Source organism: Cervus elaphus, chromosome 18, assembly GCF_910594005.1.
Source record: "Cervus elaphus chromosome 18, mCerEla1.1, whole genome shotgun sequence".
In the NCBI taxonomy this organism is placed as follows: Eukaryota; Metazoa; Chordata; class Mammalia; order Artiodactyla; family Cervidae; genus Cervus; species Cervus elaphus.
Genome location: NC_057832.1, coordinates 18,039,080 through 18,061,808, shown reverse-complemented (window position 1 = coordinate 18,061,808; position 22,729 = coordinate 18,039,080). Strand labels below are relative to the sequence as shown.

At 43.6% G+C, this 22,729-nt stretch overlaps 1 protein-coding gene across 1 annotated transcript in view; it reads left to right on the top strand.

The window, feature by feature from the left end:
* Window positions 1-1,059: 1,059 nt before the first annotated feature.
* The window catches only part of ABCA13 (ATP binding cassette subfamily A member 13), a 379,106-nt gene continuing 357,436 nt past the window's right edge, over window positions 1,060-22,729 (top strand). Inside the window, exons 1-3 of the mRNA XM_043873351.1 lie at window positions 1,060-1,128; window positions 18,459-18,552; window positions 20,468-20,591. Of these exons, the coding sequence (XP_043729286.1) occupies window positions 1,060-1,128; window positions 18,459-18,552; window positions 20,468-20,591 (287 nt within the window). The remainder of the gene's footprint in view (window positions 1,129-18,458; window positions 18,553-20,467; window positions 20,592-22,729) is intronic.

Here is a 22,729-nt window from a genome sequence, read left to right as displayed (position 1 = left end):
GCATTGGAAACCCAGAACCTTAACTACTGTACCACCAGGGAAGTCCCCTAGAATACCACTTTAAAATGATGTTCTTTTATAAAATAGGTTTGTAGGATAATTGACTCTGCTGAAGCCTGTGCCCTTTCCTGTTGCAAAGCCCACTGATAGAACGTTGGTAGCTTGTGAAAGTGGCTTTATGAAATGGAAGACCACAGGAATCTGATTGCCTGACATCCTCCTGACCACAACACCGAGTCCACAGGAACCCAGGAGCCTTGGCCACTAGGCGATGGAGCAACTGCTGCCCAGCTGAAATCTCCAGCTGGTCAGGAAGCTAAAGGTGTGGGAAAACCAGCCGGGCTCAGAGAAGCCGGCAGCTTGCTGGTTCTCACTGCTCTCCAACCGGGTGCCCAGAGCTCTGTCAGTTGCTTTTCTCCAGGGGCAGCGATAAATTACAGATGGGAGAGCATAGGGGGTTTACTCACAGAACCAGGAGAGGTTGGCCAGGCCTCCTGGGCTTTTGGGGGAAAACAGGTGAAACACGTGGATTAAGGGGGCCGTGACAGCGCAGCGGAACTTGAAGCATCTTCTTTCTATCCCCCGGAGACCAACACTGCTTCCCTCTGACCTCCCATCTCCTTCCCACTGATGACCTGCCACCGGGCGTCCGAAAAGGAGCCTGTTGGCGTGGATTGGTGTGACCGCGGAGGTTTCAAGGGAGGGCTGGGGGTAACTCCCTCCGGTTAACGTCAAGGGGAAAGCGGCAGCGCTAATGTGAGCATTGCTCCTGGCTGCGCACTCCGCAGCTGTGTGGGTCCTTGGAAGTGTGCGCGCCTACAGGGCCTGGAGGCTGCCTCTGTAACCCCACTCTCCCCGACGCTGGACTGAGCGAGAAGGTAAGATTTCTCAACACATGCAGAGCAGGAGGACATTCGATGCCGCCTTGTTCAGTCGCCTGCAGGTTGTCTTGCATCATTCACTTTTGTTGGACTTGACTAATCCGCAGCGGCCTCGCCCAGGAGACCAATATAAGCCAGGTGCTTGGGGCCGGGAGTCCTGAGGCCCTGGAGGGCAGGCATGGGGCGGGCGGGGCGCCAGTTCCGGGCCCTGGTCTGGAAGAATTGGTTGTGCAGGATCAGACACCCGGTGAGTGCGGCATGCCCCCAGGCTTCCGGGGTCGTAGAGGGTGGTGAGGTGGGGGCGAGGGGCTGATCTGGCTCACCCCACACACTCACGGAACTGGGGGACACTGGGTTATTGAAATCCAGAACCTACCCCCCGGGCTGAAGTATAATTAACAAAAGCTGAGCCTTCCTGATCATCTGCAGCATTCGGTCAGAAAACTGCTAATTTAGAAAAACCTATTTTTTTTTTTTTTTTTAAAGAGAATTTGAACTGAACTGGTACTTTGAGCATCTGTGGTAAAATTGAACTGCAAATCTTCTGGTTGAAAGGACAGGGCATTACATCCTTTTAATGCATAAACAGAACACCACAGGTACGAACTGCCAACCAGGAGGCTACACAGCCTAGGTAACCAGAATTGGCAAGAAGCATCCATTCTATTATTCTTTGATGTTGTATGTTTAGTGTTAATTCACATCTCTTGGGAGCTGCATCCAAATTGCATAGCAAGGCTCTCCTAAGTAGACTGGACTTGTTCAAACCAAATTTGTGCTGATGCTACATAAATATCCTGCACGGGTGTGTTTTAATGAGGTAGAATCAATGGCTTATTATTACACTTGGCTTTATTCCTATGCTTTAATAATTTCTATTATTACACTATGCTTCATTCCTAATGCTACAAGATTAAAACAAACACTTGGAGACGTCATTTCCAGTAGAAGTAGGCCTGCAGTAATATCTGCATCATTTCTGATTTTAAGGTCCACACTTAGCATATGGAATGTGTGTGTGTGTGTGTGTCTGTGTATGTATGCTGACCAATTCTTCTTTTGGAAGAAATTTAATGTTTGACACTGAATTTCATTTTGCTAAATCCTCATCTGCAAAATATTCTTGCTTCCTCAAAATAATGTAAAAAATGTTTAAAAAAGATGCTTTCTTTCTCATGCGAAGATCTTCAGGATGAAAATTATTTCAGTTGGAAATTTGCGCAGAATTTTGAAGGTCAGAAACTAACAAGTCAGACTTTGCTTTTGATGGATTGTCAGTGCACTGGTGTCTGTGAAAGTGGTTTTCAATTTATGAAAAGCAGATTTTATTGACATTTAGTTGGTTTGGGGGGGAATGAAGCCTATTTTCCTCTGAAAGAATGTTGTGGGTAGAAGTTAGGTTCTCAGGCTCCATACTTTCTGCTTTTTGTCCACTGATTTAAACCTCAGAACGGCTCAGTAGGACCACCTGTCTCTCCTTCATTATCAGACCCTTGAATTGTTTTAATATTTTCACGACTGAATGCTGCTGAAATAAATATCCCCTTCAGAAATATTTTATGCATTTATTGGTCTGTTGACCACTCATTTCAATGGTAGCTCCTGTATCCCATCAATCTTTGCCTCATTTTTCTTAGTATTTATCACCTCATTTAACACATCATGAATTTACTGATTGGTTCATTTGCTCTGGAACTCACATTAGATTGTCAGGTCCCTTAGAGCTGAGAGTTTTTTCTGATTTGTTCACCAACATATTTCCCAGCACCCAGAACAGTGCTTGGAATGAAACAGGTGTTCAATAACTATCTATTGAATGAGTGAAAGAAGAAAGGAATATGATATTTATTGCATCTCTGCTGTGTGCTAATAATAGATGCCTGCGGAACCTGCCAAAGGTGTGCCCTGCTCTCACAGAGCTACAGGTTAGGACAGAGAAAGTGATGGGGTTTACAAGCGCATGTGTAATGAATCCATTTTTGGGGAAATATTCTGCACGTGTCCCTGCACAAATGGGAAGAGATGTTTGCACACAGTCATGCACCGCAGCGCTGCGTGTAACAGTAAAGGAGCATTGATGACCCCGGGGTTTGGTGCTGAGAGCATGTCCCACCTTGCCTTCCCTCCTTCACTTGAGGCAGATTTCCTTCCTGTAAAGGGAGATGGTTTGAAGGATTAGAGTCAATGCGTGCCACGCATTTGCAGCAATGCCTAGCATAGGAGTGAGACCTATTTTCTTATTTGGCCAGTGTCAGAGATGGTAGAGATGGGGGTCTCAGACATCCATGGGGGGTGGGGGGTGGGAGGTGACCCAGAGGAGTGAGATCCAAGGGCAACTTGTGGCTCCTGCCGCATGAGTGGGTTGGAATGGAGCCCTGGGGACCACACGCAAGGAGGAGCTCACATATCCTCACGCGATGGCCTTGCACATATTGAGGCCAGGGCCCCTCTGGGCGAATGTCTTTGACCTACTTTTCACAGCTTCCTCCTGGTCTCCAGTGGTCATCTGTAAATTCTTTGTTCACAGCAGCTTCCCGACTATGAAAATGGGGTGTCGGCAGAAACAGGGTGGGGGGTAGCCAATCCGACCGAGTGACTACATGGCCTCAAATAAATGTTTCCTTAGTGAATAAAAATTGAGCACTGCATGTAAGATGAGTATACCACTGAGAGAAGCATGTTTCTTTTTATATTTACTTTAAAAATCTCTTCATTTCTATTAGATTTTATTATTATAGTTCCTTTAAGAAACCTTTTCTTAGTGACATTTCAAACAGAGAAAAATAGTAGGAATAGTATAGAATGAATGAATAGGACCCATCACACTTATATTAATTCTTAGTTTTATAGGTTTTTGAAATTCTGTTCTTGGAAAAAGTCGGTTTTAATACAAGCACATTTTTATAACTACTGTAAATTACTTATTTTTTCTCTTGAATGTTGTTTATTGCACAAACAGCACTATAACAATAGGAAAAAGTTTAAAAATCATGTAAAATTCCATTATCCAAAAGTGTCTGCTACTTTTGTGGTCTTGTCATTTGGTAGGTGTAATGCAATATTTTTATGCGGTTAAAATGGTAGCTCTTTTTTCACTTAACATTGAATCACAATATTTTGAAAGTTGCTGCTTAGTCTTCATATTTAATGGTGTTAATGGACAGTAGTTTATCAGTGGGATATGCATAATTTATCCAACTGTATTCTCGTGTTGGGTGTGCACTTTCCTCCCAGTGTACTATTGAGAATAACTTCTTGATGCCTGAAGGATGTGTCTCATGCTGACTCATTGCTCTTGAAGGAATCTCCTGGAGCAGGTTTCTGGTTCAGATGTAGGACACCTGCGTATGGGCAGGTAACGGCAGTTGGTGCTGGCCCCAGGGGAGACCAGGTGGGACCCTTCTAAGAAACCTTTCCAACACTGACAAATATCCCCTGGCCATGAGCCATGCTTCTCCACCTGAATTTATGTCCAGTTCAGTTCAGTTGCTCAGTCACGTCTGACTCTTCGCTACCCCATGAACCGCAGCACGCCAGGCCTCCCTGTCCATCACCAACTCCCAGAGTCCACCCAAACCCATGTCCATTGAGTCGTTGATGCCATCCAACCATCTCATCCTCTGTTGTCCCCTTCTCCTCCCGCCTTCAATCTTTCCTAGCATTAAGGTCTTTTCCAATGAATAGACTCTTCGCATCAAGTGGCCAAAGTATTGGAGCCTCAGCTTCAGCACCAGTCCTTCCAATGAATATTCAGGGTTGATTTCCTTTAGGATTGACTGGTTTAATCTCCTTGTTATTAAAACTGGAAAGCCGTTCAGAAGAATTCTGTCCAGCTAAAGAGACAAAGCTGACCAGCTTCAGTGGGCATTGCCTCTGTGCACCTCTGCGGGGTCCTTGAGGCTGGCCTGGGCCCTGGTAGGAAACAAGCCCAGTCAGGGAAGGTCAGCAAAGGTCATTTGCATGTGTTTTTGGTTTACTCAGAGCATTGATCTAGGAAACAATGGCGTATGGAAAGGCAGGCATCCTTTCAGAGTGTGGGGCAGCCCCAAATTAGGCGGTTTGGGTTTGTTTGCTTTTCCCTCTGGTCATAATCATGATCTCAGCAGAGCCCTTTCTTTCATTATGATTTATCTTAATTTGCTTCTAATTCTCTGGCTGTAGCTCGGTTTTCCTCCCTTGCAGTCTTTCAAAACACTGGCAATTAAATAAACAATGGAACAAAAGGTGATTTTAAAGGGTGCTCCAGGAGTGCCTGCAAAGAAGCCTCTTATTCAGGGTTTTGTTTGGCTGGAAGTTCCTGCTGTCCTGCGTCACTGCCTGAGTTTAAGAATGTAAGAATATCCAGTCTTTTTAAGGTATGGAAAACTGACGGGATTTCAAAAGCAAGGCATCCAGTTTCTCATTTTTCAGTTTAGTTGTCTGTCAGAGTGAAAAAACACATCTCTTTGCTTCACTCTTTTGCTGAAATGGTTACCAGCATATTGGAGGGAGGGGCTTCCCAGGTGGTGCTAGAGATAAAGAACCTACCTGTCTGCCAATGCAGGAGACATAAGAGACGTTGATCCTTGGTCTGAGAAGACCCCCTGGAGAAGGAAATGGCAACCCACTCTGGTATTATTGTCTGGACAATTCCGTGGACTGAGGAGCCTGGTGGGCTACAGTCCATGGGGTCACAAAGAGTCGGTCGTGACTGAGCGACTGGCACTTTTACTTTCTTTCATATGGGAGGGAAAATGATAAGATCTTCACGAGGAAGATTGTTTCTAGGATGGTGGGTTAGCTTCTGTGGGGGAAAAAAACAACTGAAAACCACAAAACAAGCTGCGTCCTTATTTGATGGAAATCCTGGAGTCTCCCTGTTTTCTTTAGCCTGGATAGGCCTGGATTTTTCAATGATTAGGAAGACTGAAAAAAACCCAAACAAACCAACGTGACCTCCTAGTAACAATACCTGCAGAGACAGAGGCAGAGGACCTTGGGGCTTGTTTGATGCAATTGTCTTGGAGCTGAGGCTGTCTCCTGGGGAACCTTCTAGACTGAAGAGCGCCTTTTCCAGCCGAGGCTCCAGGGGCCACTTTGTAGGGCCCCGCCCTGAGGTCAGCTCTGGGCTCTCCCCTCCGTATGCATCTCCTCTCCCCTTGGTTCTCTCCTGCTGGGGACCTTTCCCTCCTGTCCGCCCTGGTCCTGGGGTGCGCTCACCAGCACGGACTGGTTTGAAGCTGAAGCTCCTGGCAAGAGTCTGGCCTGGATACCCTAGTCTCTTCCACTGCCAATTTGGAAAAGAATCGTTCCTTAGGGCTGGTCAGAGGGAAGCAGAGGCATGGTGCCTGCATCTCATCTTGAGCTTTGTCTCGTTGTAGCGGTGCGTTCCGGGAAACAAACTCACTCAGAAGGACAATGCAGATAGTGGAGTGCGGTTTATTACACCGACGGGCCCAAGGCAGAGTCTCCTCTTAGCCAAGGACCCCGACCAGTTTTTGTGAAAACCTTATATACCCTAAGTGTATAAGGTTCCCTTAAACTAGTCTGAACAAAGGAAAAAGAAAGATACAATCAAAGTTAACCCATGATTCATATGCCTTAAGCCTAGTAAGCCTGGGTAGTTAACAGTGGACAGTTATCAATAGGCTTGTGGTCACACCTCCAGAAGCATAAGAGATTGTACGATTCTATTCGGTTACATAGATAATTAGGGTTTTCTTTTAGGCAATGGAGAGCCCTGGGGCTCTTCCTTCCGGAGGCCCTGGTTTTCCCGTTGGTACATCGTTTCCATAGAAACTGCGCAGAAAGCTCACCGTCCAGCCCAAGATGGAGTCCTGCTTTCAGGACAGAGCCTGTTCAGTTTCCTCCTTCAGCCTCAGACTTACAGAACCCCAGCTGAGGGTGGGGCCAGGGGCTGCCGTAACAGCCAAACTGGGAGTGGAAGCAGAGCTGTGCTGTGACCGGGCGGAGCTGTGCGCAGGGAGCCCCTCCTCTGCCCGTCCCCTCCAGCCTGGGTCTGGGTCGTGCTGCCCAGCCCAGTGGCCTCAGACCGGCACCTCTTCAGATCAGGATCCAGACTCGCCTGGTCTTGCCACAGCCTGCCTGGCAGGTTTTCTCGGTCCCATTTCACTGCCTGGGTCTGGAGCCTCACTGCTGGGGACCCCAGGGCTCCCTCCCAAGTTCCTCCAGTGAACGGCCTTCAAAAAACACGTACAAGGTTTATTTGAGGGCTAGAGCTGGAGAAGGAAATGGCAACCCGCTCCAGTGTTCTTGCCTGGAGAATCCGGTGGACAGAGGAGCCTGGTGGACTGCTGTCCATAGGGTCGCACAGAGTCGGACATGACTGAAGCGACTTAGCATGCATGCATGCATTGCAGAAGGAAATGGCAACCCACTCCAGTATTCTTGCCTGGAGAATCCCAGGGACAGAGGAGCCTGGTGGGCGGCCGTCTATGGGGTCACACAGGGTCGGACACAACTGAAGCGACTTAGCAGCAGCAGCAGCAGAGCAGCTGAGCTCCAGAAAGGTTGCACCCGTATGGCTGAATAGGACAGGACGCTACAAACAACAAGGGTTAGGAAATCCTTTCTTGCTGGGGATGGTTTGGCCATCTCCATGCGGAGCTGCTAGAGGGCCCTGTCTCTAGTGCAGCCTCATAATCTGTCAGTCTCATAGCTGGTGTGGTGTCCGACCCAGACACACAGGGACTGAACTGCCCTCCTGAGGTGGCTCCCTTGTTCCCAGCCTGCTTAAGAAGTAATGGTCTTAGAATAAATCCAAAATATCGAGGTAAGCCAAAGGGAACTCAAATTACCATACATCTCGAGGGTTTGTGCTACCTGTCGGTGGCTTCTCTCCAGAAGGGATGTCAACTGCCGTGATGCCAGCTGGTGTGTCCAGGTTCTGTCTCACGGCCCTGTCGTTCTCTAGCCATTAGAGTGTGTGTGTCATCTACGTGTGCATAATAGGGCTTATTCAATAGCCTACCTTGAGGGTTAGTGTAAGGAGCATTTAACATGTATATATATATATACATACACATATAGTTGCATACAAACTGCCCATTCTCTTCCAGTTTCTTTGACAAATTTTTATTTATTTTAATTTGTTTTGCTGCTCTGGGTCTTAGTTGTGGCGTACAAGATCTTTAGTTGCAGCATGTGGACTCCTACTCGTGGCACATGGGATTTAGTTCCCTGACCAGGGATTGAACCTGGGCCCCCAGCACTGAGAACATGGAGTTTTAGCCACTGGACCACAAGGGAAGTCCCTCTTCCAATTTCATAATTAGAGGCTTGGCAATTTCTCTTGCTCATTGGTTATTAAGACGTCGCTACATGTATTACCAGTTTCTACAGCTTGTTGTTCTTTTTTTGTGTGTGTCCTTATTTTTACTGTTCAGATTAAGTTTGTGTATCTTATCTCTCTCTTTGAAGTCTTTTGTAACTCCCAAACTGCAAGATTTTCATACTTCATTCATCCTTAGGTTTGACCAACATTCTCCTACTGCCTTCTAGTTTTTCTACTATTGAATGTACTATTCTAGACTTCTGTCTACTCAGAGTGCACGTTTGAGCACTGTGTAAGGCTTTACTTTATCTTTGTGATCAAATCCAAATTCAGGTGGCCTAACCGAAGCTTGAATGCTTCCTTGCTTCCCTGAGCCAAAAAGCTTTTTTCATATGTTGTGAAGCACAGCTGAGTCTATTTTGGACTTCCCATGCTGTTTCATGCATATCTGTTCTTATACCAATTTCATTTCTTAAAAAGCGTCTATACTTTAATATGGGCTTCCCTGATGTCTCCGCAGGTAAAGAATCCACCCGAAGTACAGGACACACAGGAGGCTCGGATTTGATCCCTGAGACAGGAAGGTCCGCTGGAGGGGGAAAATGGTGACCCACTCCAGTGTTCTTTCCTGGGGAATCCCATGGACAGAGGAGCCTGGCAGGCCTTAGTCTGTGGGGTCACAAAGAGTCAATACAACTGAGCAACTGACTCATGCCCTCACACTTCAGTATGTTCTATTATACTGTTTTTGTAGGATTATACTCTTTCACAGCTCTTCCTTGCGTTTGGAGCATATATGCTCACCAGTTCTATTTTAGCGTCATTTTTGAGTTAACAGTGATATCAGTTAGAATTTGGATCAGCACTGTGTTGGGTGTGAGTGGGTGCTTGGGGGGAGGGTGCTCTCAGCCCTCCTCCCCTGTGCCTTGTGGTCATCTTGGCCATCTGTGTCCCTGTGGACGGAGCAGTCAGTCCCTGGATGTGCTTCCCTTTGCCTTTTTCCTTGCCTATAACCTTCGCCTCCTTTCAGCTGGAGCCTACTGTATGACTTAGCTGTGGCAGGAAACAATATCAAAATCACTTTTGGGGGGTAGGTATTTTCCAATTGTCTCCTTAGAAGCATCGGTTGAATTGGAATTTTTGTTTCAAAAAGTCTGCACATCTGCTGCTTTGAAACAAATAATTCACCTGACTTTTGGAAAGGTTGCACCAATGTGTTCCTCCTAACAGTATTCCCTTTAACTTGGGGGACCTGTTTGTTTCCTTCCAGTCCTTGAGGGAAGAATCTATTTCTCATTCATCTTTATGACTTACTCCGAACTCTCCCCACCAGTGCTGAAAAGAAGGAAGTGTCCAATGAATGTTTATTTTTTAAATTAAAAAAAAAATTCAAAGTTAATTTTTGTTGGTGTATAGCTGCTTTACAGTGTTGCATTACTTTCTGCTGTACGGCAAAGTGAATCGGCTATATGCATTTAAATGAATGTTTAAGGTATGGCTTTGAAAGAAAAGCAATTGTGTTTCAATATAAAGCTCAAAAAATCAAGGAAAGAGAGAGTTTGTTTCTCCCTTTCAGTACCAAACCAACTCCATAACCAACTTAAAGGTTTGCAAAAGGTCCTCTTGGGCGGGAAGTTTACACTCTGAAGGAGGGACTGTCGAAGCCCCGGCTCTGAGCAGCGGTGGACTTGAACCAGCTCAGCTGATGGTTGCCATTGGACTTTGGTTCTTTCTTTGTCTGAACCCACTTCTCTTGCAGTGTTTTATAGCAGGGACCTTATAATACTTCTGGGAAAGTCTCCTTTCCTGAGTGCCTAGCATCCAGAAACCTGAGCACTCCAAAGAGACACAATAGAATTTCACGCTTACTGCAAAGCCCTTTGTTTCTAAGGAGAAGGGCGGCAGCCTAATTACAGGTTGGACTTCAGCGTCCTGGATATTTGAACCTTTTTAGGCTGTTTTCCTCTTCTCAACAAGATCTCTGAGATCTCGTGACCTGCTCCTCCCTCCAAGGACCCTTCTTTCCTTCTTCATTTGTTTACAATTTTGCTTTTTGTCCCAATGTGTTTTATTTTTTGTGGTTTTCAGCTGTAATCAAACCCACATGCTACCAGAGCAACTTGGAGGTTTTTAAGAAGGGTTTAAACTCAATGTGTAAGATATTTTGTTCAAGTGAGATGGAAAGTTAGCGTATTTAATTTGCAGGCATGAGGCTTAGTCTCCAGATTCAGGTTCCATCACAAACAGGTTCAGGGGCTCCAGGGAAAAGAATTTTCTCTGTGGTCCCCAATGTGTGAAACCAGTACCGTCTTTCCTACCTCACTGATATTGGGAGGATAAGGTGATGGATGAATGAGCACTCTTGAGCACTCAGGGCAATGACAACAAATGGTTGGAGGAAGGCCTGGTCCTCTTCACAGCTGTGTTTTTAGCGTTGCCTCCTTGTTGTGGGGCTGGAGGCTGGGCTCCACATGCTTCCAGAGGCGCTCACGTCTTCTTTCTGGGCGAGCATTCTGGTCCTGTGTGTCCTCTGCTGTTTCCCCAGCCCTTATGAGCTGTACACGCCGCTTAACAAAGGAATTCGTTCACTTGTTATACTGCTCTAGTGCACCAGTATTTTATTGATCCATCCTCCTATTCTTTCTTTTTTTTCCTGCATGACTTCCTCCAATTTTTTCCATTCATAAATAATGCTATTGTACGCAGTCTTGAGCACACCTTTGGAAAACAAGTGTAATGCCTTTTCAAAAAGTAAGTCTTATGTCGAACCTTTTTTTATAGGTTAAAACTAGTCCAATACAGGGAGTTCCTTGGTGGTCTGGTGGTCAGGATTCCGTGCTTTCGCTGCTGTGGCCAGGATTCAGTCCCTGTATTTCTATTAATTGTTACTTTATATGTATTGACTACATTTGTTAAGCGTATAAATGCGTAACATTTTATAGCTTCCTATTGTAACACCTCTTTTATTAGGCAGTGCTCCTCTGTGTGTATAATAATGCTCTGTGTCTTCAAGTCTCTTGTTTGATATTACTGTAGTTCATTTATTATTTACCTCCTCTATCTTTTTCATCTCTACTTGCATCTGTTCTGTATCCTTATGTTGAATAAACTTGTTTCTGGTTATCTGAAACTTTTCTTTTACCCTCATTTTTGAGAGATGAGTTTTCTGGGTACACAATTCTAGATCAACCAAGTTTCTCCAAGGAATCTAAAGATATTTCAATGTCTTCTGGTTTCCTGCTATTAGTGAGCTTTTGATAAGTCTCATATTCCTTTGAGGTCATGTGTTGTTTTTATTTGAATTGCTATTGAGATGTTCTCTCCGACTTCTGTATTTGAAGTTATTAATGTGGATTTCTGTTTCCTGGTACGTGTTCTATTTCCTTTATCAGTAAAACTTGTGTATTTTATATGTTCTGGAAAATTCTCAGCCATTAGTTATTTAAATATTGCCTCACCTGCTTTCTCTCTAGTCCTCTGGAGGGAAATTGTTCCTTTGTAATTCAGTCTTAAAGAGATGGGCATACCAGACCAACTTACCTGCCACCTGAGAAGCCTGTATGCAGGTCAGGAAGCAACAGTTAGAACTGGACATGGAACAACAGACTGGTTCCAAATTGGGAAAGGAGTCTGTCAAGGCTGTATATTGTCACCCTGCTTATTTAACTTATATGCAGAGTACATCATGAGAAATGCTGGGCTAGATGAAGCACAAGCTGGAATCAAGATTGCCAGGAGAAATATCAATAACCTCAGATATGCAGATAACACCACCCTTATGGCAGAAATTGAAGAATTAAAGAGCCTCTTGATGAAAGTGAAAGGGGAGAGTGAAAAAGTTGGCTTAAAACTCAATATTCAGAAAACTAAGATCATGGCATCTGGTCCCATCACTTCATGGCAAATAGATGCGGAAACAATGAGAAACTTAATTTTCTTGGGCTCCAAAATCACTGCAGTCATGAAATTAAAAGACACTTGCTCCTTGGAAGAAAAGTTATGACCAACCTAGACAGCATATTAAAAAGCAGCACATTACTTTGCCGACAATGGTCCATCTAGTCAAAGCTATGGTTTTTTTCAGTAGTCATGTATGGATGTGAGAGCTGGACTATAAAGAAAGCTGAGCACCAAAGAATGGACGCTTTTGAACTGTGGTGTTGGAGGAGACTCTTGGAAGTCCCTTGGACTGCAAGGAGATCCAACCAGTCCATCCTAAAGGAAATCAGTCCTGGGTGTTCATTGGAAGGACTGATCCTGAAGGTGAAACTCCAATACTTGGGCCACCTGATGTGAAAAACTGACTCACTGGAAAAGACCCTGATGCTGGGAAGGATTGGGGGTAGGAGGAGAAGGGGGCGACAGAGGAGGAGATGGTTGGATGGCATCTTCAACTTGATGGACATGAGTTTGAGCAAGCTCTGGGGTTTGGTGATGAACAGGGAAGCCTGGCGTGCTGCAGTCCATGGGGTTGCAAAGAGTCAGACATGACTGAGCAACTGAACTGAGCTGAACTGAGTATTTTTTCTTCATCTTGGGAGTTCAATAACTCTAGGTCAACTGCAACTTTTTTTTTTTTTTAAATTACAGCATACTCTTTCAGTCTTGAGAAAAAATTTTCATCAGTTTTCTGTTTTAGGGAAATTCTACTGTTATATCTTTGAGCATATTTTTCATTACATTTGTTGGATTCTCTGTTTTAAGTATAGCAGTTATCATTATACTGTGGAGTTTTGCTTTTCAAAGCTGATTCTATTAGCTTTTTGTGTTAATATTTGCCTTTAAAACATTTTTTAAGAATTCACTGTTATCTCAAACTGTTTGTCTAATGTAGAAAGTATATTTAACCAGTATCTAACTTCTTTTTTCTGGTTTCTAAATCACTTAGAATTCCACAGTAATGTTTTTTGTTGTTTTTTTTCCCCTTAGATCTGTAACCACTTTTTTCATTTAGCATCTTTTCCCTAAGCTCTTATTTTCTGAATGTTTGTTCTTATTACATTGTTCTTTATGAAGCAGATATAAAGAAAGTCTTCATATTATTTGAGTTATTTCTTTTCCAGTCATGCTCCTTGACTTTCTTTTGTTTTGTTTCCCTTCACAATGTTTAGACAGCTGTTTTTCTTTTCATCTGACCCATCCTTGGGCAGCTTAGCCCAGGTGTTGCATTTGTCCTTGACTCTCTTTTCAGTAAACCTGAGATGAGTTTGATTTCTCCCTCAAGCTTGGGTGCAGTGTCTGAGCAAATCCTTCATGTGCCGGTTTTCTCCGGCAGGAAGGAGGGAGGCTTGGGGAGCTGGTGGGGACGATGTGCAGTTGTGTTAGCCTCGCTGGGCTCCGAACTCTCCTACATCTTGTCACTCAGCTGTGTCCAACTCTTTGCAACCTCACGAACTGTAGCCCGCCAGGCTCCTGTGTCCATGGGATTCTCCAGGCAAGGATACTGGAGTGAGTTGCCATTCCCCTCTCCAGGGGATCTTCTAGACCCAAGGGTCAAATGTGGGTCTCCTGCATTGCAGGCAGATTCTTTACCGCCTGAGCCACCAGGGAAGCCCTCCTTCAAACCTTGTTAGAGGCTTTATACCGTATTCACCTATCCAGTTAGGGAGGTTATTCTCTGACTGTGGCTTCTTTTCTCATTTTTTTTTTTTTTTCTTCTTCTTTTCTCATTTTTGTGCGTAGCCTAGGGAGCGTCTCCAGCAGTTAGCTCCTTGTTCACTTTCTGTGTGTTGTTTGAATATCCCCGGCAGCAGTTTCCTCACTCCCGGGGTCAGAAGCAAGAGAAAAGGGGGTTCCTTTAGGGCCTCTGACTCCACAGACGCGTGTGGTGGGGAGAGTCACTGTCTCTGCAGACTCTGGGCCGCGTTGGGACTGAGCCCTGGTGGGTGATCCCCTGTTAAGCAGGTGACCCCCCTTCCCATCTCCTCTAGCTTTGTTTCTTTTCATTTCTGTCTCTCTTTTGGTGTCTGGGAAGAGGACAAGTCTGTGAGATTTCTTTATGTGTACATTTGTGTGTGTGTGTTAAGGGCTCCCCCCATATGCCGTGGTTCTGAGGGGTCTGAGGGCAGAGCATCCATAACCGTCGCTGTGGGATGTGGAATTTGGGCCACAGATCAGGCATTTGGGCACTTCCGGGGGGAGCCTCTCTGCTGGCACTCATGGCAGGAAGAGGGGACTTTGTGGTTGTTTGGAAGAGCGGTCCCTGTTTTGTGAGCACTAGTGGGACTTCCAGAAGGTTGTCTTTCTTGAGAGCAGAGCCTCCGGCAGTATCTCCCTCTGGCTGCCTCTAGCACGGCTTTGGGACCCCTTCCTGCCGCTGAGAAGCCGTGCCTAGGGGGCCTGCGGTGTGGGAGACCTGGGGAAGCACGAAAATTAACCAGAAAGCGAGTCGAGGACAATAACAACACAGGAGAAGAAAACATGAGACGAAAGTATGAGGAGAGAGAGGAGACTGCTTTTATGCCCCTGCGAAAAGAGAGCCCCGTGAGAGGAGGTGATTCACTCACTCCAAGGGACAGCCACACAGGACACCTGGGTGCGTCCACAGTTTTCTTTTGAACCAAGGAAGTTCACATTCAGACCAGTGGAAGATTTTTCCTGCCTTTGCTTCTCAGAGGCTCACTGATTGGCTTGTAAATAAAAAAAAAACTGAGTTACTCTAATTTTATGTTTAATTGGAGTTTTACTTCAAGATCTTCAGAGAAACTTTTCAATTCTAAGTGTCTTATTTATTTATTGGTAGATAAGAAGTGGATTTGTTTAGAGAGAAACACATCCCACAGGGTGTGGGCCATCTCACAAGGAGAGAGCGGCTGAGTTTTATTTTTTTTTAAATATTATTCTTATTTGAAACTAGTGATTTGCCATTGATTTTATGAGTGGGATGACACATATTCATAATTTCACAGTTGCCATTGCCTATTTTAATTTGGCTTTGACAAGATCCTTTAAATTATGGCGATTTTTATGTGTAGAGAAAAAAATCTAGATACTAAAAATAAAAAGATTGATAAGCTGACTGCTTAAAAGATTTACACAAGGGACTTCCCTGGTGGTCCAGTGGTTCAGAATCTGCCTTGCGATGCAGTGGACGCAGGTTCAGTTCCTGGTTGGGGAACTAAGATCCCACATGCTGCAGAGATACTAAGCCCTAGTGCTGGAACTACTGAGCCCTCGAGCCACAACTAAGATCCAAATAAGTAAATATTTAAAAAAAGATTTAGACAATAAAAATTCTAATAAACAGTTGGAGAAAATATTTTTATTGATGGCATTTGGTTATATCTACCCATTAAAATCTAAATTAAAAAGTCATACATACTTTGACTCAAAGATCTTCCTTAACAGTGCTACCTCAAAATTATACTTACAAAAGTCAGCCAAATGTACAGAAAGCTCCCGATAGCGCTGGTGCCAAACAGAAAACTGCAAATTCTATAACTGGGTGATTGGTTAAATAAATTAAAATTGACCATATCTTCTTACGTCATCTTTAAAAACAATGGAGCTGATCTACAAGTACTGATCCCAAAAAATTGTTTCTAAAAATACCCGTTACTTTTATTTATGTTTATAAAAATGAGCTAAGAAAACTGTGTAAATCTTGGGAGAATGGTTGTATTCTTTTTGTACTTTTTTAATACCCCAACCATGCATCTATTTGTGAATTTATGATATCAAAAGGGTGGGACTTCCCTGGTGGTCCAGTGGCTAAGATTCTGTGCTCCCAACGCAGGGGGCCCAGGTTGCATCCCTGGTCAGGGAACTAGACCCCATAAGTCACAGCTAACAGTTCACATGCCACAGTGAAGACTGTGCCACGTGCGCAAGTAAGACCTGGTGCAACCAGATAAATAAATGTTGAAATAAAAGGGTCTATATGAGTCTTGACTCTATGAGCCATTTTCAGTTTTCTTTATGTTTGCTTGTCTTAAAAAAAGGGCTCTCTTATATTATTAGGGGCTTCCCTGGTGGCTCAGCTGGTAAAAATTTTATTATTTTATTTTTAACATTTTATAATTTAAGTATTATTTAAATTATAATATTAAAAAGTTAATAACAAAATAATTATTATAAGTATTATAATAAATGTCATTATATATTATTTAAAATGTTATTATTAACATTTATTTATTAATAATAAAAATTTTATTACTAACATTTTTTTCAACCTCCTCAATTATGTATTTATTCTTCCTAATGAGGTCAAGTTATTGTTTAAACTGAGGTATATTTTCAACCTTGACATTTATATTTAGCCAGAATTAATTACAGACATCCCACCACCCCTGTACTTCAAGAAATGACTCATTTGTTACAGAGAATGAACAGGTGACTTAAGTTCTTCTGCAGTGTTTGACCTTTGGTAATTAAATCAATTAATTTGGTTTAATTACTATCCTTTAAGCCAGAGGGATCAAAGTTATGGCCAAATTAGATAGCATATTAAAAAGTAGAGATATTATTTTGCCAGCAAAGGTCCATCTAGTCAAGGCTATGGTTTTTCCAATAGTCGTGTATGGATGTGAGAGTTGAACTTTAAAGAAAGCTGAGCACCAAAGAATTGATGCTTTTGAACTGTGGTGTTGGAGAAGACTCTTGAGAGTCCTTTGGACTGCAAGGAGATCCAACCAGTCCATCCTAAAGGAAATCAGTCCTGAATATTCATTGGATGGACTGATACTGAAGCTGAAAATCCAATCCTTTGGCCTCCTGATGCGAAGAGCTGACTCATTGGAAAAGACCCTGATGCTGGAAACGATTGAATGTGGGAGGAGAAGGGGATGACAGAGGATGAGATGGTTGGATGGCATCACTGACTCAATGGACATGAGTTTGCATAAACTCTGGGAGTTGGTGATGGACAGGGAGGCCTGGCGTGCTGCAGTCCACGTGGTCGCAAGGAGTTGGACACAACTGAGTGACCGAACTGAACTGAGCCAGAGGGTGCCCTCCCTCGAACATTTCTTTATTATCAGGGTGGGTGGTGTTGGTTTTCAGCACTTTCTCAGAGAACTTTCCATAAGGATACAGTTTCTGGCAGGAGAAGTACTTCCTCATGACTCATTTTCAAGAGGGTGCCTTCTTTAATTACACCAGGGATGGAAACGTTCTGTCCCACCTGAGTTTTGTCTTTATGGTTTCAGACCACACAGGTCTGTTTGCTGGGAAACAGGTCTGTTTGCTGTTTGCTGACCTCCTGGGGAAAGGCTGGGACCATGTAGGGCCATGGTAGCTCAAAGACTAATGCAGTAAAGTGACAGAAAGTTCACTTTAGTTCATCATGATTTTGGAGTCTGAAAGAACAGGACATGCCTTTTCATGTAGACAGCATCCTTAACTTCCTAACCTGCAGATTCTGAGGTTTTTGTCTGTGCCATTACTGAATGCCTTGCTTGGTCTGTGTCTGGCTATAAGCTTTTGTTTTTATAAACTGAGTGGAAGCCAACAGAAGAACATTATGCACCAGAAACCAAGTGCAGACTGTTGGCAATAAAAATAATCTTGTGATAATTGAGGATTTTATATTAATTTTACACTAGGCTATTCCTTGGGTGTTTCCTTCTTAATTAAATTCCATCTATCAATGTCAGTTTCTTTTCTTTTGATTTTGAAAATTCAGGATTATACAAATTACTGCAATCTGTATGAATGGTTCTTTTGCAATCTGTGTCAAGAGATTTGACTCCAGTAATCTGACTTTTCAGAGTTTGTTCCAATCTCAAGAGAGTAATTTTAAAGAAAATTACTTTTACAAAAAAATTTATTGACAAAAGATGTAAATTATGATACATTCATTTGTTAGAATGTTACGTAACCAGTAAGATGATAGTTAAAAACAGTGTGTGGCAACACTTGAAAATATTCATAAAATGAAACCAAGTGTCTGCCACCACCAACTCTGGAAAAATATCTACTTGGATGGAAAAGTCAGACATGTTAAAGAAATGAGAAAAATAAAAATAGTGAATTTGTTGGAGTGTGAGAAATATGGATGAAATTGTTTGTTTAATTTCTTTAATGTCATAAGTTCTTCAGTAATAAAAATGTGGAGAAAAAGGGGAGGAACAGAAGCCAGGTCTGGTAGGAGAAGCACAAGGAGCTGACAGTTGTGGGTCTGGATACAGTGAACACATCTCTGTGGGGCCCGTCTCAAATGATTATTCTTAGGGACACACGGGAGGGATGACAATGACTTCCTTTAAAGGAAGCCTGGTCTGGCCCATGAACCTTCCTTCAACAGGTGGAGATCTCATAATGCTTTGTGATTCATTTAGACACTAATTTTTTGGACAACTTTCCAGGTGCTCTCCCTGGCTGAATTCTTCTGGCCTTGTATCCTGTTCATGATTCTGACAGTGCTTCGTTTTCAAGAACCTCCCAGACACAGAGACAATTGTGAGTTTCATTTTTATTATACTTTTTGATCACCAACATCTAGAGAAGAAAACGCAGCATTCTTTTTTTGCTGTTGTTCTTTATAAATTCTGAATCCTGAGTGAAATGAATGGATAGGGTTCTCTTGTTTATACCTCTGTTTCTGGGATATATGCCAGTAGGCATCTGTTTAGATTTTTTCTCTTGAGAATGATATTCACATTTGCCCAATCTAACAGATAGATTTAGTCCTTAAATTGAGCTGTCTCAATTCAGGATATAGGTATATAAGTCATTATAAACATAGAAAGAGTAAGGGAAGAGGTAAGTATGGGGGAGATGCATTTCATTTTACTAACGTGATGGTGGTGATGGTGATGGGATGATGATGGTGGTGGGGATGATGGTGATGGTGGTGATGACGGTGATGACGATGGTGGTGAAGCATTTAGAAGTCATTATTAATAACTTCCTCTGCTCCAGGTGTTTTATCAGAAAGACCATTTAGTTTATCTGGTTTAAACCTCAACAGCATCACTCCTTGAGAAATGATTGCCTGTTTTGTTTCTGTCATGCTTATGCTCACTTGAAATATGGATAATGGGGTTAATTCCAAAAATGTTATATGATTAGAAATTATTAAGGGGTGACTTTTATCTAAAATAGTATGTCACTATTCACAATAGTAAATTAATGTATTTATTCATTTGGCAAATAATGTTTTGAGTGTCTTTGTGTCCAAGCTTTGCTGAGGATGAAGTAGACGCAGTATTTTCCCTGTCCTTCCAGAACTTACTGTAGGGCCAGACTATGATAATGCAGTGGGATAGTGTCATGTTGGGACTCGATGCAGGGCACCAGGAGCACAGAGGAGAAATGGCCACTCCATTCTGAAGAAGGGGTTCTGAGGAGTTAGCAGATGTGAATCTTTGTCAGATGAAAGAGTTCAGGGGAGGACAGCTCTGGACAGAGCAGATAGCATGGGGAAGACTGGAATAAAAGGAGTTTATATGAGTGAGAAGCAGACATGTGGCTGGAGGAGCAAACAGGTTCAGATCCGTAAAAGCTTTCAAGGATGTGGAAGATGGTGACTTCCCAGGAGTGCTGAGGGGTGGGCTTCCCAGGAGATACGAGTGGTAGAGGACCTGCCTGCAATGCAGGGGCCTAAGAGATGCAGGTTCGATCCCTGGGTCGGGAAGGTCCCCTGTGGAAGAGCATGGCAGCCCATCCAGTGTTCTTGCCTGGAGAATGCCACGCATAGAGGAGCCTGGTGGGCTGCAGTCCATGGGCTGTGAAGACTCAGACACGACAGTGAGCACGCACACACACGTCTGGGCGTGGCACCGCTGAGTCGTACGGTGATTCTATTTTTAGTTTTCTGAGGAGCCTCCACTCTGTCTCCACGGCGGCTGCACCGACTTACACTCCCACTGACCGTGTCAGAGAGTTCTCCTTTCTCCAGGAAGTGGTTTATTGTACCATTTGTCCTCAAAGACCTTGGATCCTATCCAGTTTTTCTAAACATCTTTGCATTAAATGACCTTTAGTAACCACACTTAAGTTGGCTTTTATATGAGGCGAAAGGAGGTGTTTGCTTCGATTCTCCCAACCCACAGCCTATTCACAGTGTCTGGAGGTGAGGTTGAAAGACAGAAGTGTTGACACCCACTGAGCAGGAAGAGGACTCTCACGCAGTTGTGCATATGGCCAGGCAGAGCCGTCCTGCCTTGCCGCCTGTGGGCAGGCCCTGGAGGAAAGGTGTTAATGTGAAAGTTCTCTGTCCTTTCTTTTTTCTGTTGGGCTGCTGACGTATTTTTTAAACTAACAACAGGACTAATAATGTAATAACGTGATATTACATATTACTGAACTCACTAGGTATTCCATTTCTGGGACCAGTCGTATGGACTCATTTCTGCCTTGTGTCCATATCCAGGCTATTTGCAACCCCGGGATCTGCCCAGCCGGGGCGTTTTCCCCTTTGTCCAAGGCCTTCTTTGCAACACCGGGTCAAGGTGCAGGAACACAAGCTATGAAGGGGCTATGGAACAGCATTTTCGGTAAGAGACATCCTTTTCATGGCAAGCTCCTGTACAGAACTGACATGAGGCTTTTAGCTCAGCCTCAATAATTTGGGATGGGCCAGCCATCATAAGAAACAAAGAATTTATTTATTTACTTATTTTTAAAATTTTTTTCTCATTTTATTTTTTTTCTTCCCAATTATTTTTATTACTTGGAGGCTAATTACTTTACAATATTGTAGTGGTTTTTGCCATACATTGACATGAATCAGCCATGGATTTACATGTGTTCCCCATCCTGAACCCCCCTCCCACCTCCCTCCCCATCCCATCCCTCTGGGTCTTCCCAGTGCACCAGCCCTGAGCACTTGTCTCATGCATCCAACCTGAACTGGCGATCTATTTCACACTTGATAATATACATGTTTTGACGCTGTTCTCTCAGATCATCCCACCCTCGCCTTCTCCCATAGAGTCCAAAAGTCTGTTCTATACATCTGTGTCTCTTTTTCTGTCTTGCATATAGGGTTATCATTACCATCTTTCTAAATTCCATATATATTTGTTAGTATACTGTATTGGTGTTTTTCTTTCTGGCTTACATCACTTTGTATAATGGGGTCCAGTTTCATCCACCTCATTAGAACTGATTCAAATGAATTCTTTTTAATGGCCAAGTAATATTCCATTGTGTATATGTACCACAGCTTCCTTATCCATTTGTCTGCTGATGGGCATCTAGGTTGCTTCCATGTCCTGGCTATTATAAACAGTGCTGTGATGAACATTGGGGTACACGTGTCTCTTTCAGATCTGGAGAAACACAGAATTTAGTCACCAGAAAATCAGCTTTATGACATTCAGACTCACATGCAAACAACCTCCAGTAATGGTTCGTTTCTAGTAACAGGTGTTTCCATAGCTGTTCCAAGAGTCACAAAATGATTGCTGATTAGCAGATGCCATTTGCTTGTCACAGTTTGTTTTCTGTAGGTTAAAACTCTGACCTCAAAATTACCCTCTTGGCCAACTATGCATTTTTGGCACCAAATGCTCGACAACAAGTATTTGTTGGAGTTTCCTACTGTGCTATTTTGGACCAGCATCTATTTGCAGCTGAGATACACTTGGCCGTTCACCTGGACCAGGTGACAATAGCCATCGTGACTCTGGATGCTGAGCCAGGCCTGTGTTTGCCTGTGGCAGCAGTCTGGCACCAAAGACTAAAAAGAGAAGTGATGGGAGGTATTTTACGTGAGAAGAGTCAAAACACAGAAGGTTTTTAACTTAGAGCTCCCTGAAGGCTCTGGAAACTTCTCAGTGGAGTTAGACATGAAAGGAAGCAGCTGAGTCATCAGATGATTTGAATTTTTTCACATGTGAATAATCTGTCTTTGCTTTCTCCATCCTTCCTGCTGTTGACCCGTCTATGCCATTGAAGTGTAAGGCCTGCTAACATAAGTGATCTTTAACTTTCAACTGTAAGTTACAAGAAGAGAATGCAAAGCTTCTAGGTAATTTTGGACACATCTGGTATGATATTTTTAAATGGTGGGTGCTTACATTTTTTTGAGAGAGGTATTATAAACATATGACATTAAGAAAATAATTTGAGAGTAAAGTGTAAAGTCATAACCCTGAAATACATGGTGGCCTTTTTGTATGTGTGGGAAAGAAAGTGCCTTTCTGGGAAAACGAGAAGCGTTTGAGGCTGATCAGCGTTCCCATATCCGGTCTCTCTTTTATCTCTTCATCACTCAGAGTGGGAAATTTGCGTGTCCTTGAAGGGGGAAAAGTGGGGCTTTGCACCCAAACCGTATCTACCCCATCTCTTCTTCGTTGTGTGCTTCTGAGAATTTACTTACCGTCTCTGCATTTGCTTCTCACTCCCCTCCTTCCATGTTGTGAATGCTGAAGTGCTGGCGGGGTAGCCTTCCTGCGGTGGGAGTTGGCACTCACCTGTCCTTACGGCTCCGGCTCCAGCAATCACACCGACACTGGAGTCTCCACTCAGAGAATAGCTCTGCTCTTGTCCCCCAGACCACTCTGCACCCTCACCTCCACTTGCTGACACCAGATGGTCACACAGCCTGTGGAGACCTCTCCCCACATCCTGAAAACCACAGTCCATTTCAGAGCCTTGGACGCTGATGAGCAGGAAAGAAGTCCCTCCT